General features: G+C 37.1%; 1 protein-coding gene across 11 annotated transcripts in view; it reads left to right on the top strand.

Moving 5' to 3' along the window:
- Positions 1-4941: 4941 nt before the first annotated feature.
- Positions 4942-21229, top strand: part of LOC103704336 (serine/threonine-protein kinase STY17-like) — a 45537-nt gene continuing 29249 nt past the window's right edge. For 2 of the 11 annotated variants that reach the window (XM_039131705.3, XM_088715106.2), the window contains exons 1-6: positions 4959-5278; positions 6317-6431; positions 9877-9989; positions 10197-10316; positions 11726-11798; positions 19391-19501. In XM_039131705.3, the coding sequence (XP_038987633.1) occupies positions 5112-5278; positions 6317-6431; positions 9877-9989; positions 10197-10316; positions 11726-11798; positions 19391-19501 (699 nt within the window). In that variant the 5' untranslated portion in view covers positions 4959-5111. Of the gene's footprint in view, positions 5279-6316; positions 6432-9876; positions 9990-10196; positions 10317-11725; positions 11799-19390; positions 19502-21229 lie in introns of all 11 variants that reach the window. The other 9 variants (XR_015975029.2, XR_015975030.2, XM_039131711.3 and 6 more) reach the window with 8 other exon arrangements.

A 21229-nucleotide genomic window follows, 5' to 3' on the forward strand; every position in this document is an offset into this window, starting at 1 on the left:
TGATAGCTCGGATCATCGATTTGGAATCTCTATTGTCCAATGTGGGCTTGATCGGTTTTGAGTGAAAATCCACTCGGGTGTAGCCAATTGCAACTTCATAAAAATGACCGTTTTTACGTATTTGTATATTTAAGCTCTCTTTTAATAGATAGGTTATGCAATAAGATCTCTCAAATTAATTTTTCATATTTGTAATGAAATATTTATCACTCCTTCTATCACCCTACTTTTTAGAACTACCCTAATTAGTGAACTTATCACCAGATTTGGGATAGACTTAAGATCTTAATTCTCACAATGGTGGTTGCAAGGATTTTTTTCAATTCGATGGCAATGATGTTGCAAAACACAACTAGCTTACTAAATAAAGCTCTGAATGGACGACTGAGAGGAGAAATGAGGAAAGAAACAATAAATATGTTGTTAATCTAGATGTAATATGATTTTCAGGTCTCATCAAGAAAATTTTAAGATAAGGGAGGTCTTTTTAATCTAAGAATATATAAAAGAGATATTTCTATATGCAATTAGTTTATGAAAGGTGAGGCCGCATTCCAGAAAAAACTTAAAATTTTATATGCATCTGATAGAAATTTACAAAAAATAAAAAAGGGAATCTAGTCACCCTTTTTCCTTCACCACAACCAACAACCCATGCATGATGAACCTGGGGATTTACTACTTTCACGGATTGCTAAGCTATTTGTAGCATGACCTTCAAGGGCAGGCATCAAGAAAAAAATTGCAGATCCTGACATCTATATGTGTGCTAGCTTTATTTTTTTTTTTTGGTACTACAATGGATGACTCATACCAATCTAGCGTGAATACATCTAAAAAAGTCAGAAAGTAACAAGTCTCGGAGCACTCCAGGCAGCTCCTTTTTATCTGTTCAGAGAACTCTCCCAAAGTGATTCGCCATAATTGAAGCCACCAATCCGCAACTCTATTGGTCTCTCTATAGACATGCTTAGTCCGTAAGGCGACGTCTCCGCCTACCATACCTCAAATGTCCGAATCAGTAGATGACAACTATCCATATCACCAACGTAACCCTAGATCCAGCCAATCATCATAGTTGAGTCACCTTCAAGCAGGATTGCGTTAGCTTGTAGTACGCGTGGAGCATGACACAGACCAACCCAAGCTGCCCTCAGCTCCATCCTAGGGACAGAAATGTCGAAGATTTGGCACCCACCGACTGCCACCATCTTATAGTCCAGGCCTTTGAACACAGCCCGCACCATTCCTCCTGCCACCATCCAACACACATTCGTCGAAGTTGATCTTGAGAAAACTCTGGGATGGGGGCTCTCAGGTGTTGAACGTCGTCTGTAGCACTACATGAGTAGATGTAGAGCCTCAAATGCCCCGAGCTGTCAAAGATCTGTCTGATGGACCTGCATGGATGATCTCCGCAGCCTGTACGCGGCCTTCACTTTATTCTTCACGTTCTTTTATACTCAAAAAGGTTTAGGTACACGACTTCTTCCTTGATTCACAAGCATGGTACAGTAGACTACCCATGCAACTTTTTGTAGGGTCCAAGATTCTTCTCATTTTCAGTTGGCTTCTCCACTAGTTTTTTTGGATGTCATGTTCCATAATATTGCAACTTCGACAACATTAAACATTCTTATGGAACATCTGATTTCTATACCAGTCTTCTTTCTCTTCTTCCTTCACTGTTGCAAGTAACTTGTATAGTTATATAGAGATTTTATGATCAGTAAATGTTTCATAAATATTTCCAATATAATTCATGGATTGGCTCCTTTTGATTGCAGTGGTTATGACCATGAGTAAGGCATCTACTGACAGAGTGGCCTCTGTTCTTACACCTGAAGAAGTTAACCTACTCCATGTTTGATTTAGCTAGTGCCTACTCCATGTCTGATTTGGTTAGTGCTATTCAAGGTCGTTCAAACTCTTTGCTAGAAATCCTTGAGGTGGTGGGACTTGTTATGGCAATAAGATGAGGATTGTTTTGGGGTGATTAGACAGCCCTGTAGCTTGAAAAGCTGACCTTCTCGATTGGTCCATCATATTGGAGATTCTGACAATTTGTTTAATTGATAAACAAATTGTGACGCAGATCTCACAAATATTTTAATTCTAGCAAATGATGACGTATAAGTTTAATCTTGTTGATTCTTAACAAATTAGTATCTGCAAGGCAATTGCTATTATTCGGCATTCTAAATCTTGTTGCGAGTTCATTAAATTCTTCAGTGTCCATTTATAGACATTACACCTTAATCTTAAGCTAGAAGAATTTCTTAGTCTTGATCTTGCTAGATACTTCTCGGTTAGTTTGATTCTAGTTGCTTCCTAGGTTGTGATAAGCTCTCTGTAACCATTGGTGTAATTTTTAATGCTTTTCCACCAAATCCAATCTCTTCCTTCTAGTCTGACTTTGACAAACTCCATACACATGAGTCCAGTAATCTTTTAGTATGATATGTAGTTTTCGATGGAAGCTAACCCATCATTGAAATCATCAAGATCAAGTTGAACAAAAAAATCCAGCACTTCTATCCTGACTTGTTTGTACACATCACCTATCAGTTCTTGGGCAGGTTGGACCATATTGTTTATCGAGGAGTAATCAAGGATTGCAATATCTCCCCTCACATTAACGTAATGTGCTTATCAAGTTGGTTTTGATTACTCTTTTGGAATCAACTTTTCTAATGGATGCATTTATCAGCCCACCATCTCTTATTATTTTTTTCTCCCTCATTCATTCTCCATTTTGGATGATTCGAGATCTATTGGAAAGCTTATTCAACATCAAATGTAATGGAACTGGTTTCACCTGAAAATTCTAATTGTGTTGTTGGGGTTGATGAAGCTTTATTTCGCAAGCTATATGTGAAGATGGTCAACAAGTGTTTTTCTTTTCTTTTTTTTTTTTCTTTTTGCGTTCGAGTGTGTCCACAGTCCATGCATTTTGCTTACTTGTCTTTAAGCATTTTCTTCCCTCACTTTTCTGAACCAACAATCCTAAAAGAGGCTGAGGTGGAAGAACTGAAAAAGGCCAATAATGTTCAGTATTGGAATTTTCAATTTAGGAATAAAATCATAGATTTATTTGATTTTGAGATCTTTTAGCCTTTTAATGAACTTCAAGAAGTAAGGCTAACTTCATGAAGTATACTGCAAATAGTGCAGATATAGAGCTTTTATTATGTAACTCTTAATTATAATGGAATAATCTAATTAGTTGCCTGCCCTGGTCTAGAAATGTTCTATTAGAACAAAGGTTAAAGTGTCCAACTGCTTTTTGAGAAGGAAGCTTGCAAGTTCAAAAGCTAAGAAATAGGAACTAGCCAATACTTGCTATGTATGGTCTGCAAGTTTGAAGATAAAAATATCGATCATTGGTTTCTTTAGTTGCCCTTGTTCAGAAGCATCTAGATTACTTTACTAACAAAATCGATGCTAATATTGCTAAATCATTTTGCCTATCAAGTTGGATTAAAGAAAAAAAAGGGTTTCTATAAAAAACTTGACGGTTTGGTTGCTATCCTCTTGTTGCTCATGTTGCTAGAGTATTTGGTTGGGTAGATGTAACAAAAATTTTCTCTAGAAAGATAGTGCAGAAAACTAAAAAAGTTCTTTTTTTTTTGATTAATTGTACAAAAATAGTTTCTTCAAAAGTCCTTTTCTTATTGGCCATCTATTTTTCCTATATTTTCACTATTTTCTCGGGTTCTGCATTCCCTCTTCTTTTTTCTCTCAATTAATTTCCTTTGTCACTCTCTCCATCTCTTACCATATCTCCTTTTTACTTTGCTTCATCTCTAGTTCCTTTTTCATGTTTTTAATTAACTCAATGAATCTGGGTGGAGCTCATCCTCCCATTTTCTCCAAAAGAAACAAAAAAAAATCTGCTTCAAGTGTGTAATGACATAATCTATTTGGACAAATTGGTGCTAGTATTTAATTGTATCTTCTTGCTAGCATTGTTGCCTTTATATTAATTTATCATAAAGTAGCCATCATGCTATCAAAATTTCAGGCATGCATGAGGTGCCATCTTCAAGCCCTCTTATCACCTTTCATGCAATGTAAATGATACCCCTTTGGACTTATGTGTGAGCCACTTGTACAATACAATACAAATTGGCACAACTCTTGCCTCTTGCAGGACCAACACCAATGCAAGTACACATTTATTATTATCATTAGACATTAAGTATTCTTATATACCAACTAGCATCAAATTAAATATATTTTTTAATATCACCAAGAAGGTGTCTCCTCACACAAAGGCAAATCTACGGTCAGAGAATCAAAAAAGGAATCATTCCCATCTTATCATTAAAAAAAAAAAAATCATTCAATTTTGACGGCTAGGATTGATGTATACTTGGATCATTGGACGTTCCGAAGTCCCAAAACTCGGACAATCCCCGAGGCCATTTCCTAGATCCGCGGTCAGGCACTTGCTGCTTGGTTCAACCACACAAAACAGCTTCCTCACCGCCTAATCGGTTGCCACGTCTCTATAATACCGTGTTCTGTGGACACGCGTCACCAATTCTATTCACTCCCGCTGCCAAACCTGAACCACCCGAATCACTAATCACGAATCTCTCACTTTAACCAATCTCTATTTTAATTTTTTTCTTTCCCTCCTTTTTATTCGCGAAAACTTCAAACCCAACGTTTTTTGTTCCCCCTCCTTCCTCCTAGAAGATTCCACAGACGCAGGCTACCCACCTTGCACTCGGCCCCGGTTCGGCTCCGTCGTTCGGCGAAAACTTTTGCTCTCCTCCAGGGTTAACTTTTGCACACGTCATAGTTTGGCGCTCGTGCACAACTCCTTGCCTGCATCGCACGCCAAACACGAATCTTAAGGTCCAACTGTCTCGGTTCCGTTTGGCAGCAGCAATTTTATTTCCCACCTAATTCGCAGCGGTCTTCCGCCAGCTATATAAAATTGTTAACCCTCTATCTCAGGAGGGGATTCTCTTAACCGTCAAAGATCCCCTCGCCCTCTCTCTCTCTTTCTCCACTCTCCTTCTCTCTCTAAAACCCTAGCTTGGCTTGAGCGCGGAGTTCTTGGAATCGATGGGCTGCTCCTAGTTCGATTGTCGCCGGAGATGGAGGAAGGGGAAGGCGAGAGCTCGTCGCCGGCGAGGGCCTTCGTCGGCCACGACATCATCCACGATATCTACTCGAGGCTACTCGAGAGCGGGAACGAGGAGGCCACCTCGAATCCCGACCTCCTAAATCAACTTGATAGCCACTTAAGCCGGCTTCCCCAGAGGTATTGTGTTTGTTTCTTGATCTGCGCACGGTTCTTGGATTCTTCTTTTCTTCCGTTTGCTCGGCTTCTTGATTGAACTGGGTCTTATTGCTTTGAATAAAAAACAGCGTAATTCTCAGTTTAAGGTTTTTGTTTCCCCCAATTACGCTGCTTAAATTGATTTTCTCAGCAATTTTAGCAAGATTTAGGTGGTATTTAGTTTTAGTTTTCTGATTCTTGATTTTTCTTGGCCTTTTTAGCGTTTTTGTTTGGCTTAGATTGAAGTACTTCTTTTGGGGTTCTTTTATCTGTTTTTCTTGGATCTGTTGTTCTATCTTGATGAAAATTTGAATTTATTCATGAAATTATTGAAGAAAAATGACTTCTTGCAGGTTTTTCAAATTGATGGTTAGTTAACATATGAATGATTCTGAGCTATTTGGAATTGTGGGATGCAGTGATTCAGTTCTTTGTTCTAGGTAGAAATTTTGTTTTAGTTTTCTGATTCTTGACTTTTCTTGGCCTTTTTAGCGTTTTTGTTTGGCTTAGATTGAAGTACTTCTTTTGGGGTTCTTTTATCTGTTTTTCTTGGATCTGTTGTTCTATCTTGATGAAAATTTGAATTTATTCATGAAATTATTGAAGAAAAATGACTTCTTGCGGGTGTTTCAAATTGATGGTTGGTTAACATATGAATGATTCTGAGCTATTTGGAATTGTGGGATGCAGTGATTCAGTTCTTTGTTTTAGGTAGAAATTTTGTTTTAGTTTTCTGATTCTTGACTTTTCTTGGCCTTTTTAGCTTTCTTGTTTGGCTTAGATTGAAGTACTTCTTTTGGGGTTCTTTTATCTGTTTTTCTTGGATCTGTTGTTCTATCTTGATGAAAATTTGATTTTATTCATGAAATTATTGAAGAAAAATGACTTCTTGCAGGTTTTTCGAATTGATGGTTAGTTAACATATTAATGATTCTGAGCTATTTGGAATTGTGGGATGCAGCGATTTAGTTCTTTGTTCTGGGTAGAAACTGATTAGTATGTGTTTCATGTATTCTTCAGTTATGCAGGGGATGTGAAAATGGATAGAGTCGAAGATGTTTTGTTGCATATGAAGATTCTTGAAGAAGCCAAGGACCCGGAAAAGCGCCCGATCTTCCATGTCCGTTCTATGGAGGTACAGAGAGATTAAGCCTACTTCTAATAAGATTTGAATCAGGAATTCTTTTTTGCTGATCTTCAACAAAGTTTTTGCTTAGCTAGTTATGTAAAACTTTGAAGTAATTTTATTTTAGTTCATATTTTGCTTTTTATATTTGAACTTATACTGCATATTGGTTTTTGAGATATCATTTTAGATAATTATTCAGCTTTGGAGGATCTTCTTGCTATGGAATTTCATTTCTGATTTCTTCTACCGAATAACGTTGCATTCAATTTCATCTAGAATTATGTGTAAAGTTGAAAAGCATGTAGCCAGTTCTCAGACTGAAGGAAGAATTTGAAATATGTTGTAGGCACTTACATAGTGTAATTATTTGGTAGTTGGTATTTGATGAGGAAGGATTCTACAAACGGCTTAATGTTAGACTTATCATTGAAGGGACTACTATCTTGATATTAGGAGAAGCCAAACAGAGTTTTGGATAATGGAAATCCATCAACTTACAAAACAGAAGAAAAAGAGAAGGAAAAATAAGAAAGCCTACAGCATAGCAAAATAATTGTGTATCTTTGAATCAGCGGTCAAAAATGCGTACTAAAATTTCGTAGAGAGATATATCTGAGATATAATGGGCAGAATTTTGGGTGGATACTACAGTACAAATACTATATAGTCCATCATGCAAGGGAGAGCAGGGGAAAGCTAGAAAATTAGAATAACATATATCCAACATGACAAAATTACGGAATGCCATACCATTTGATATCCAATATGACAAAGCATTCTCAATTTAAACTAGATCAATATATAAAAGTTTCCAGCCTTTTTTTTTATAAATCCTTTTGAGGTTGGGCTTGCCATCTCAAAGTAGAAAGAAAAGGATAAGGAAATTGAACTTAAGGTAGATGGAAAGCTCATTCTGCAGCAAAATACTGCAATTTTATCCCCCATTTTCTGTCTGTTACTTGTTCAACCTTTCCTGTCTTTTCCTTCCTCTTGTTTTCCTTCTTATTTCCTTTCTCTTTCTTCTTCCTTCATTTCCTTTTCCTTCCTTGGTTAGATTCCCTTCTTTCTTTGAATAAGTATTCACGCTCCTTTCTGCCTAGAAAGAGTCAGAAGCCTATTCTTAGCTTGACTAAGAGTATATCCATCTAAATCATCCTCTCACTTATTCATTTTTTTCCTCACTAGGACTTAAGTTGTTGTCCTCAGCGACGTCAAATTATCCACTTGAAGTCTTGAAGTCTCTTAAAAAGCTTACCCTAATTTTTAAAAGAAAAGAAAAAAATATAATAAAAAATTTCCTAAGTTAAAATTACCTAAATTTTTGCCTGTGAAATTTAGTCACATTGATAGGATTATGCTGCATTGTGCTGATTTTAAGCCCTTACCCTTGAAGGCTTTCTTCAATAAACGCATTTTAGAGCCTAATCTCCCTCATTCCTTATCAATCAGCATCATAGCAAAGAGTCCATCTAGGATAAATGTAAAATGACTTAAGCTTACTAGTGATCCTTGATGGAAGACACAATGTCTGGGGATATACTCGTCATGCCAGTAACAACTCCCAACATTCGTTATTACTCTGAGATAGATGTCCTCGACATTTTCAATGTACTGTCGAAGCAGAGATTTCCTTCTTAAGGCCTACCATATTATCTTTCTTGTTGCCCTACAATAAGTTTTCTCCAAGTCAATGAAGACCATATATAGAGTTTTTCATTTTTTACTATATTTTCTATCAATGACCTAAGTAAGAAGATAGCTTGTATCGCTGGCTTCTTCTCATCGTAACCTAAGTAAGAAAATGCTAAAAACCAAATTGATTCTATGCCATTCTTGTCATGTTTCCTAAAAATCTTTCTTCTATCACTCTTTCCCATGACTTCATAGTGGCTCATGAGTTTAGTATAATTATAATTGAAGTAGTTATGTAGATATTTTTATATGGTAGGTGATACTTGTCCTCCAATCATCTGACTTTTTGTTTTGATTTTCAAAATTTTATTAAATAAGGTAGGTGGCCAAGGTAGTTTAACATCTACTATGAATTGAATGAATAGAAAATTGATAACTTCATAATTGTACCTCTTCCAGACTTTGGTATCCTCATTGAAAATAACCTTTCCATGTAAGTTCCTCATATTTCACGGAGATCCTATTCTCCTCACTTTTAATGCATCTAACTTGCTAAGTACCTTTAGATTTCACCTCCCTCATTCCGGCAAATTGTAAGTTTCATTATTACCTTCCTTTGAGCTAACCAACCATATTATTATTATATGCTCAATATTTAGCTTAACTAAATTTTAACATCTTTCTTCACCTTAAATCGATATCTACTGTTCTTTGCATTGTTTAAAGTGAACCTTCCTTACCTGGATTTTCTCATGCACCTGATCATTCCACCAAAGAATTTTACGCACACGCACACACACATACACATATCTCAATATCCCCATTTTTGAACCTGAAAGGACTTCTCTGGCCGCTTTTTGATATGCTAAGCCATTTAGTCCTACATTCTATTTGGTTCAATTCTTATGGTCCATTACCTGAAAAGATGTAACATTTACTGTTCTAAATCTCAACATTTTATTGGGTAAGAAATACATAATAAAATAACAGAAAAATCCTTGCTTCTCAACAGTCTTCTTCTTGTTTTTTTTTTTTTTTGATCCTTTCACCTTGTTAGCAACCACCAAGCACATGACCGTTCAATAGTGTGTCATCACTTCCTTTATCCCATCATAAGTTCACTGAAAACATTCTGATCTATCACCTCACATTGTTCAGTATACTAGAATTGATGCAACAAATATAATTGCTTGAGCTATCACTTGTTTACTAATAATAAATGAAATGTCATACATCATGAACAAGGAAGCATGGATGATGTTCTGTTCTTTGTATTTGGTTTGGTGGAATTTACTGTTCTTTCACTTCCTATTTGTCAAAACAAATTTCGGAGCAAGATTGGGGCTTTTGCTGAAAACCTGTGAGCAAGGGAAGTTCAGCCTGGGTTTGGTATCTGACTAGTGATCTGACTCAAACAATGATAATTATGCCTAATTGATGGTGGGCCATTTTTCACTTAGTAACCTGGCCTATGCTATGTGCAGCTCATGACACATGTTCAGATTTCTTGGGTTCATCAACTGTTTTTCTAAGACAGCATTTTAATTTGTTGTCATCAACTTGGGTGCAAGAATGTGTGTTTATACACACACAAATATAGACATGCATCAGAAAGACAAACATGGTACACATATATGTATGACATTCAGTCATGGGAAGAGCATTATGATTATTATTTATTAATATCACTAGAAATGAATGTTGCATGCACATTCTCTACCATGTGTTTGGGATTTTGGCCCTTTCATTTTTTTAATCTGATGGTGCCCCCAAGCAATGCCTTTCAAGATAATTTCCCAATTTGTGTCATACTGGGTAGTATATTCAGACCAAAGTGGATGGGAATGATGATCTGCAACAAACAACAAGAGTTGGTACCTCTTCAAAAGGATGTGATAATCATGAAGATGGAGATCTGCCACTAAATTTGAGGTATTCCACCTCTCAAGTATCTCATTTTCCTACTACAATTTGCAACAATTTCATCTTTAGGCTGCAAATGATACAGTTCTGAAGATGCTACTGTTTTTATTGCAGATTTGTATATGTTCTTTCTGAAATCTTGCTTTGCTTGAATTGACTTGCTTATACATTAGTATACTGCCTCTTGATGATTATTGATGGTAATTCATTGAGTAGAAACAGGGATTGTGGGATTGACTTTGAACCTTGCTCAAAGCTGGAAGACTTGAATTTGAATGTGAGAAAGAATGCTGAAGATGTTGAAGAAAGATATCCGACGGAGGTTCTTTCTGCAAGGTTAATATTTGCTTCAAAACTTACGCGATTTTCATGCTCAACTATTTCAAACCACATGATGACCATATCTAGATATCCATCTATATCTTGTTCAATTTTTGTTTATGTTCCATGGCCTCTTTTAATGTTATGTACTGGCAATAAATTCCATATATCTAAAAGAACTTCATATACAGAAAGTGATCTAATTGAGTTGTTCAATTCTTCAAGTCTTCTTGATGCTCCAGTTATTTTGCATTTGGATCGATCCTTTATTATATGTCTATAATTATGATTGTATAATTTTTTGAGATACAACAGAGTTAGTATTTTAAAGAGAAAAAATGATCATCCTGGAAGTGTTCTCTAACTATATGTTTATTGCAAAAGAAAATGATTAAAGAGGAGACAAGTCAACTTGGGAGTTCATCTCAAATAGATGCATATGTACAATTCCGTGGTCTTTGTTCAATCGTGTATACCTGGAAAAGTGAATACAGGAGGAAAAGTAAAACAAAATAGGCTGGCTAGTGAGAAACAGTTTTACAACTCTAGACCACAATCTTCAGCTCCTCTGTTTATGAATCAATATAACAGAATGGATATTATGGGAAGTGGTTGGGAATTTATTGCAGACCAATACTGTTTCTTGGTTACATGTTATGGTTGGGCACATGATTTGGTCTAAAGCAACATGAACAATGCAGTTACCCCCTCCCTCCTCCCTCTGAATTTAAGTTTTAGTTGGAAAAAAATGTTATACTATAATTTGTCAATGTAAGCTGATATTTTTTCTACTATAAGTAATTGTCATGTTCCTTTGGAATGTATTTGTGGAGCTTTATGCTGATCAAGATAATTTTTATAGTATATTGGCTTTGAAATGGATGCAATAATTATGCTTAGTGTCTGCTGTGCCAGTACCGGTCTCCGGACCTGTTGTCTGGTGGCACGGGTTGGTACGGGCCTGCATTGTGCCGTGCCGGGCCTGTATCGACACAGTAGAAGAGGTGGGGAAGAGGGAGAACGGGATAGAGAAAAAGAAAGAGAAGGGGAGGCTGAGGGAGGCCGGCGGAGAGCAACGGAGGGCCGGGGAGCCGCCGCGAGAAGGTGGCGGAGGGGCTCCACACGCGGCAACTCCCCAGCCTCCGCCGGGCGGCCTCTACCTTTCTCTCTTTTCCTTCCTCTCCCTCTCCCTTCCTCCCCTGCTCTCTCTCTCTCTCTCTCTCTTTTTCTCTTTTTCCTTCTCCTTCTCCCCCTTCGTCGCCGGTTTCGTTTTCATTGCCGGAACTGTCCCGGTCCACTACCGATACGGCTCGGGACGCTCCGAATCGGGTGGTTCGGGACGGTTCCACTGACCATGATTATGCTTGTTAACATACTTGAAAGATTTTGTAGTTGTACTTATCAAAATTATTTGTTATGTGCAGGCAAAATGTTAGACATGTCCCAATTCATGAGATAATATTTTCTTCTATTGACAAGCCCAAACTCCTTAGTCAGGTAGGAAGAACATTAAAATCTGCATTCAACTATTCTGTTTCATAGTTCAGTAACTTCAGCTGTTAGGTTGGCTTTCTAGATGAGGTACAATTACTTTCCCCCCTGAATACAAAGGAAATGGAACAAGAAAAAGAAAGGGCCTTCCTGTGTTTGTAGCCCAAAACCATTATACAAACAACCAAATATACTTGAAGACATAATTTATTGAGTTTACTCTATAAATTATGATCTTAACGATGAGCACAAATCATCTGGTCCAATCATGCCCATCATACCTCTAGTATGATGGGCACAAAATAACTTATACTAGACAAGAAATTTGGGATCACTTAACATACCTCTAGTATGATGGGCACAAATCATCTGGTCCAACATTAATTGGTGAGATGGAGAACATGTGTTGATTACAGCTATTAGACAATCATGCCATGTGGTCTTAATAATTATAAGTCTATAATCAGATTGGGAACTCCATGATAGCTGAATGTTATGCAAATATCATTTTTTTGCTTATGATTTACATGATGAAGTTTCACTTTACATTTGCCAATGTCATTCTGGAACTTGAACCTTTACTATATATCTCCCTCAAAAACTTTTTAATTAAGCAAATTTATATGCTTGTTTGGGCTGTAATAGTATGTTTCTGCACTCGATGTTTTCACCCTATCTTTTTAATTCTGCCACATATATTTCTCCTTGCTATATTTCCATATAAATTGGAAATAGGTTCTTGCCTGGAGTGAAATTCTGTTAGAAGTATGAAACAGTATGTACCTTAAGGAAATGTTAGTTTCATCTAAGGTTTGATGCAATTCAAATGATAGACTTGGAATCTACTTGAAACCACCACAACATGCATGCACCATGACGGAAAAAGTCACTCCAGCTTCAATTAGAATGGCCTCTTTCCTGCCTGTGCATGCTATGTTCCTGAAGACCATTGAGATCTACCATATATATCTAGATTATCAAACCTTAAAAAGAAGAGAGCCTTGTCAATAACATAATACTTGTGTATTTAAACTTCCTTGCCTGCCCAAACTTTGGGAAGATTTTGACACTCATTGACAGGTAAGGGTAGGAAAGTATTGAGTTTCTCCCTAGCAAAGATTTTGGAATCTGTTAAGATTTAAGAGAATTATTTTTTCCACTGAGATTTACATAGAAGTGAATGTTACTAGATGGTCCAATGCCACCCATTTTGTTCTGGTCGCGAAAAAGAAATGGGTCCTTCATCCTTGCCTTTTGTGAGTTCAGGCTAGTAAGTCTGATGGGTTCTTGTCAAAAACATTTCATTGTCCCAACCTCTGCAATAAAAAGAACTGTGGTCAATTAGTAATAAAGAGAATTCCTTCCTTACTATAAGAAGTCAATAACGTTCTTGACTAAAATCTCATGTTTATTTCAACTATCTAGGGCTACTCCACAGCCTTGATTTTCATAATGCATATGACGTAATAGCAAGGCCTTAAATACCATGGGACATGATTGTCTAGGTTTTTCAATGGAATGGGACTCCCACCATCCTGGACTCCCCACATCCTGGCACTCAGGATGGTGGATGTCCTCCTGTTCCATTTCGGCCCTTTTCCCAACTCACCTACCATGACGCTTGGGATAGTGCCCCGTCTCGACACATAGGATAGTGCCTTGTTCTGGTTCTTGGGATAGTGCTATGTTCGGACACTTGGGATGGTGAGACGCCCTGTCATCCCACTGGTTTTCAAAACCTTGCATAATAGTTATAGGTTTTTTGTTGGACATGCTTTTGGATTGACTTAGTGGCAGCATAACCAGTCATCTCCAACATAAGATTAGTTAGACATTTGGTATTAGTGCATGAAAAGCAATACAGAATTTTTCAAGCCTCATAAGTCATTTCCTAACATAATTTAATGGAATAGAACGAATCAGTAAAGGCCTGCTATGCCAGAAATGCAGTTTCCGCTACTCTAGCATTATTGTAGTAACTCAACCATGTTGTTGCTGCTATGGAACTAGTCTCTACGATCTTATATGAATAGTGAAAAACATGATAAGAAAAAAAATATAATGCAATTGAAGAAATAAACACAGCAAACACCAGGATTTTTACATGGTTCACCCAAAATTGCACTATGTCCATGATCCGAAGATGCCAAGAGAGAAATCCATTAGAAAGCAAGGATGCAAAAAACCCCCTAATAATATACCATATGAAGGAAATCCATACTCCATAGGGAGAGACCCTTACTCTTGTCAAATATCGCAAACCCAATACAAGAGATCACCTATTAGAGCCTCATGAGAGATACTTTGCTTCAAGTTGTCGAAGCTCTTCTCATTGTCGAAGCCCCATCAGAGATCTCTCTTCCAAAAATCACTTGCTTTCCCTCTTTCCAAAAACCCTATATTGAGGGTCCATTAAATAATTCTAGCTTACTTTGTGGAGAAATCATGGTTGTTATATCAATTTATACCATAACCACAAGATTACTAGCAGTCAAAATTGAGACAATAATGCTAAAACCCAATTGAGACTAAAATATATGGCGTAAAAACTCCACCCCCAGCTAAGAGTCTTGTAATACTCACGATAAAGTTTCAGTCATGGTTAGAATAAGATAGCTGCTCTCATTTTCCCTCTTTTTCATGGTCGGATCCACCATTATAATCAATGCCTAAAGATAGGCCAACATTGAATGGCCATTTGATTTCTATCAAGAATAAGAGTAGTATTTCCTTTGTCTGTAAACAAAGTAGGATAGCTGCTCTCACTTTCCCTCCAACAAACAATTCTAAATGACCATTTGATTTCTATCAAGAATAAGAGTAGTGACTCCTTAGTCTGCAAACAAAGTCTTATTCTGACCAAGCACCGAATTCCTTCATTTATTTATCGCTTTACCGCTAAAGCATGACAAAACAAATATATTTCTGACAATCTCCATGCTTGTTTTTCTCACAAGTCATCGTGGGAATTTTCGATCTTCTCGGTCATCTTTGAACACACCCTTCTCAAGGGGCTTTTATGAATTGGAACTCTCCACCAATGCTGTCCAAAAAAAGCTGCTGCACTTCCTACCTTCATTGCCTCAAAGAACTCACTTTTTCTTGAGCCTGCTTGTAGCTAAACCTGCTTGCATATACAATCTCGTCAAAATTCTACGAACCTCCATTTGTTACAAGTTAAGCCAAATGCTCTTTACATTCACAATTTTAACTTGACTATGTCCCATGAGCATCTTTTCCTTTAGAAGATGATGCTCCTCCTTTCTTAGAAGGTCAGTTATTGCTCATTTTTGCTTGAACAATGCTTTCTTTCAACTTGAAAATATTTCTAACCTTTTGCGTTCTCTCACTACCAAGTTACGTCGTCTTGGTACCAGACCCCATACCGGTGCCACCCTGTCACTATGTTGGTATGCTTGATATGGGGGTCGGTTCGGCGTATCGAGTGTTGGTATGCTCTCCTGTACTGTGTATCGGTACGATATGGTATGGCGTACCATGCTCACTATTTTAGAACCCTTGTGACCTTCATAATTGCACCTGCTCTCTTCCACCTACAATCCTTGGAATCCAATTTACTAGCGAAATCGAATTCCTTTACAGCTCTAGAACATCTTGACATCTATTAGTATTTAGACGAAGGTTTACTGTTCCAGTTGGTACCGTACTATATCGAGCGTACCTTACCATACTGGTACCAAATCGGTTTGTGGTACCATACCGGTATCAAACCGGTACGTAGTACCATACCGGTACCAAACCGGTACGTGGTACCATAGTGTATCAACTTTCGGTATGCTGAACCTTACTGTACTGTACCGCGTATCGATATTGTAATAGGATAGTATAGGTATGGGGTCCGTTATCGAGATGACTAACCTTGGTTTAGACTATTGAACAACGTTAGCTTGGTGCTCCCTATGCCAACAACTACATATGCTTATTTTTCCTCATCATATTCTTACCATCATCAAGGGGCTTGTAGGTCTCGAACCACTCCTATGTGGACATGTGGAACACACTGGCCGAGTCAAGAAGATGCTTATTTGATGAAACTACAAGAACTTCCATATCAGTCATTCCTTTGAAGCATTGTTGGCTTAAATCGAAGTTTCTCCCTAATGTTTACAGTACTGGTACATACCACCTTATACTAGGCACTATACTACTACCGTTGTCAAATCGGTACTTGATACAGGAGGGTGTACCGAGTCTTGGCACGTCGAACTGACCCAGTACTGGGCATACCGACATTATGTCAGCATGGTACCAGTACGGGGTCCCATGCTGAGATTGTGAGCCTTAATTCGCCCATAAATTTCTTGTAGCTCTTTTTCTTCTTGATAACCTTTTCCTTTTCAAAATCATCTTTTCTTGATATTGCCTTCTTTCTTGCAATAGTAACGATTCACCTTACTTGGTGGCTTATGTGCCTTATCCTTCACTACAAATCACATATCATGAGACTCATTAAATACTAAGTTAACAAGTCAAGTTACATGATGGTTTATGCCCCTCAGCCTTTGTCACAAGTCACACATTCCAAGACTTAGTAAGTGCTAACTTCTTGCTGGTCTCATTAGATAACAGGGCCGCTTTGCTTGCCTCAAATGTGATTGTACCCCTCCCATAAAGAAATGTAGTCAAATGTGCTCATATGAAGGAGGAGATCACCTTCTCATTCACACTCAGCAACTGATTTTTAGTTATTGAAGTATTCATGTGCTCCAATAAATTCACACCTTCTTTCATCTTCAATGCATCCAGCTGCTGCTTGAGAAATAACTTGTTCTCAAAGGGTTCTGCATATATAAGTTCTCAAATTTTCCCAACAGCATTGAAGATGAGTCGTTATCAATCATGTTGAACATCCTTCATCTGTAAGACAACTTTGAGTAGTTCCCATTGCCTTCATTTCAACCTCTCTCTAGTCGTCAGTCACTACCTTGAGTTTGTTCCCTGACTTTGTCTTGTACAAACCTTGGTGTAACAACACATTTTTTATCATTTGCTTTCACAAGCTTAAGTTTTCAATACCCTAGAACTTCTCCACTGTGAATAAGGACTTCATTTTTGTTTGCAACAATCACCCTTTAGCTATGTTACCAATTTGTTATGGAACTAACCCCTAGGATCTGATAAGAATAGTGCAAAACACAAAAAGAAAAAAATAATGTAAGCAAAGAAAATAAAAGATAAATACAATACACAATAGGATGTTTACGTGGTTCAAAAATTAGGCTACTCCCACAATCCAAAAGATGCCAAGAGAATCACTAGAAAGCAAGTAATACAAATAACCCTTACAATGTTTTACTACTTGGACTAAGTCTCCACTCCAGGGTTTGCCATGCTGTTCGGTACCGTATTATACCGTATGAACCATTCCGTACCAGTACCGACACTTGGTATGCTGAACTTTCTCATACTGTACCTCATACCGACACTGTAATAGGATGGTACTGGGATGAGGTCCAGTTCCAAGATGACGAACCTTGTTCCACTCCCTTGGAAGAAACCCTTCCCCTTGCCAAATATTGTAGATACAAGCAAGAACCTACTAGACCTTATGAGGAAAACACTTTGCTTCATGTAACCATTAGCCCTCTCAATTCTCATTGCTGAAGTCATTATCTTGCTCTCTTTTGCACAAAACTGCTTTATTTTTTGCGCACCACAGAGCTCTCTCTCTCTCTCTCTCTCGCAAGAACTGCTTTCTTTCTCTCATTGCTTTAGTTCCCAGCTTTGTGGAGAAATCATGGTCGCTAGATCTTGAAGTTTGTATCATGACTGTGAGATATAGTGAAGCCAAAACCAAATTGAGAATATAATACACAGTGCACAACTCCATGTCCAAATAGAATCTTAAAAAGACCCACCACTTTAATACTCCTAGTCATGGTTAAAATAGCAGAGCAGATCTCACTTTCTGTTTTGTCATGGTCAGGCCCACCAATACAATCAATGCCTAAAGAGAGCCCAACACTCTTCTGTTAAACAATCATAAGCCACCTCTAACCTCTAGCAAGAATAGTAGTTGTTAATTCCTGTCTCCAAAATCTCACCATAACCTAGCATTGAATTCATATAAACTACATAAATTTACCACTTTGCAACTACACCAAGACAGGAAAATATATTTCTAATGGTTGTTCTATTGCACTTGTTTCTGTGGCCTTGAAGGCTTTTAAGCTTGGCCTAAGACATTGGAGATGGGATCCAAGGCTTTTTTCTGTAGGATCAAATTCTTGGTTTGGAGACTCTTAAAAATGGCTGTCATTCATAACAACATTTTGTAATTGTCCTGTGGTTTGATTAATATGGATTCGAGTCAGTAACAAGATGACTGGAAAAGCCTTAATAACCCATCTGAAAATTTGTTGAACAAAGAATGGTAATCTATGGTTGGTAAAGATTAAAATCCTGAAGTGTTGTGATGATGGCTTAGTGCCTTCATGTGGAAACAAACAAGTGTCTTTCAAGTCTTCTACTTGAAAAGGTAGATATAGATAGGGATATAGTAATATCCGCAAATAAGTTTGTTAATATTCAAATCTGCATTGACTTTTTAGTCACATTATAAAGGTTAGTGCTTAAATCAAGGGTCCAACTAGTGGTCAAAGTTGCAATATCAATCATGGCTGAATCATGATACTTTATTAACATCAGTTGGCTGTTGGCATACTGCTTAATACATGTGGTTTTGAGCATAATGACAATTAAAGACGTTAATTTAAATTACAATAAGAACAAGAAAAGATGAGAAAAAAATAAAAAGTTTAAAAGTGAAAATTAGAAGGGGGGAGAGGGAATCATAAAAAATGTTTTTTTTTCCGAGCTGCACCTACCAACTTGTAAGTCTGGCATTATCAAGGTGGCAATTCTTATGCTTTGTAATCATTATAGTTGTTTTATAACTCATTATTTATTAAAAAAAAAGCATAGTGAACGCATACACATTCCTTTCATCGTCTGTCTTTATTTTGTCTCCATCTTTCATTTCTCTTTTTCATCTCTTTGGATGTTACATGGAAAGAGAAATGCACATTTTATCTTAAAATAAATGCTCTAATACTCAAATATGGCAATCCAATGAATCATAATGCAGTTTAAAATGGCCTATACCTGGTTAAGTTTGCTGGTGCAACCTGTTTGCTGGCTTTTTAGCCTGCATAATTGACCTTTATGAAACAGCCAAATATCAGTTGGTCATTTGATGGTGTAATGCCAAATTGGTTATGCCTGGTAACCAAATAGACTAGTCGACTTCATGACTTTAGTAAAATGGCCTGTCTCCCCTAATTTACTTTCTAGATATGTATAATCAAAGAATTCATTACAAAACTTTGCTTCTAGATATGTATATTTGACATGGTTATTTTTTGAAGAATGTAAAATTCTTATTTGTCAAATTCCACCACCACGTTGAAATAACTATGAGGTTTTCAATCCATACAAGACGATATTATTTATATTTTGATTCAACCAAATATTCTTATACATGGATTTGATAGAATTCTCCCTATTAGAATTTGTTTATTAGTTCCTTTTTTCTGCATGGGGTATGAAGGTTCTAACTATGTGATAATTTTCCCTAGCTATCTGCTTTGCTCTCTGATGTTGGGTTAAACATCCGTGAAGCACATGTTTTTTCTTCAACAGATGGTTATTCTTTGGATGTATTTGTTGTTGATGGGTGGCCTGTGGAGGTAAGCTTCCTTAGTAGATTGAGATTGTTCTGTTGAACCAAGTATATTAGAATGTGGAATTGTGGATCATTTGTTTATACTTCTATCATGCCTTTTTCAAGTTTAATTTTTTACACTCCATGACATTTAATCTTGTGTGGTATCCCATTCTTTTTACTTAGAATGCAAAATGTTAAATGAATGACTTAAATTGTGGCTTAAGATCAGCAGGAATCATATAAATGTAACTGAGAAGCATGTGATTCACAAGTGCTCGTGGTTTAGTTTATCATATGCATGAGGAAGTACAAAGGGAAAATAAAAGACTTGATTAAGAACAAACCGTTGTAACTAGTAATGATCAGCTGATTTTTTTCGTAGCAACTCAAAATGTTAGGCAAGTAAAATAAGTTGAATGCAATAAAAATGAGAATGCTGAGATGGATGTGGTAAAACTAGGAAGGGTAGACTAAGGAATTATTATTACTAGTGAAGTTTTAGCAGTTACACCAATTAAAGGACAAAGTGATGTAGAATCTATTTAGATGGTATGGGCATGTCAATGAAGACTTGAGGAGCCTCCGCTAAAGATTAGTGCTCTAATATTTGTTGAAGAATTTGGCTAGACAAGGTGAAGACCTAATGTATAATGGATGGATATTGTGAGACAGATGTGAAAACGTTTGTAGCAGCATCAAAGGTAGATTTTAATTAGTATTGTTGGCAGATGAGTTATCAGATAGCTGATTCCAGATAATTTCCATAAGGGCTGATAGTCATGGTTATGGTTATACATGATCTATTCTGGATCTTCATCAAACTGTCACTATTGTGGACACGAGATAAATTTGGATGCATATTCGAGTGTCTAATTTAGTAGAAGGGAAATAAAAGAGATAAATGAAAAAAAATTTCTTACAAAAAATTAATTTTCATAATAATAGATCAAAAATAAATAAGATGTTGTTAAACTATAAATCTTTCCAGAAAATACTGCTTGTTTGGACTTTGGAGGCAATAGTGGAGTGATAGAACAACTCTTGTAACTTTTCTTTTGAATCTTGAAGTTTGTGTGAAATTTTTCTTGTTTTATTAATTTTATTTAACAAAGTTTTTGCACAAGAAGGATAGCTCATATGTGATCCTTTCATTGCTTGCTTGTAGCTGTTACTAGTTTTCTTTTCTTCTTTTTTCTTTTTTCTTTTTGGGAAGTTTGTGTTTCCATTCACCAAGTGATTAGGGTTGTCACCCAAGAAGTACAAGAAAAGGCTGTAAACAAGTCTTTCTATGTGGACCACGGATACAAATAGGCATTTTGACTCCTAAAACATTCCCATCCAAAGCTACGTTTATCCCATTTGAATATTTTTTACAGAAGCATAATTGCTATTAGTTTCCCTTCCTCACTACTATTTTTTACAGAAGCATAATTGCTATGACAATGAGTAGTGGAGAAAGAAACAATGTGCAGGGTGGCAAAATCATGGGCAATGATGTGAAGTGATTCTAGATAATGATTTTCCCACATTTTCTCTATCTCAAGGTTCGCCAAATTGGCACCAGGGGTTGTACCATCCAGTGATCGGTTCGATACAATATGGATTTGTACCGCGCCGTTTTGGAGCGTATCGAAAATAGGGAGAGGGTGTGGAAGAGAGGAGAGAGAGGGAGAGGGAGGGAGGGGTGGGAGGAAGGGGGAGAGAGAGGGGGCCAAAATTTGGAGAGGAGGGTTGCCGTGGATGCAGGGGG

This window comes from Phoenix dactylifera, chromosome 2 (genome assembly GCF_051530095.1).
Source record: "Phoenix dactylifera cultivar Ajwa chromosome 2, Ajwa_hap1_PhDact_Kaust_v1.1, whole genome shotgun sequence".
In the NCBI taxonomy this organism is placed as follows: Eukaryota; Viridiplantae; Streptophyta; class Magnoliopsida; order Arecales; family Arecaceae; genus Phoenix; species Phoenix dactylifera.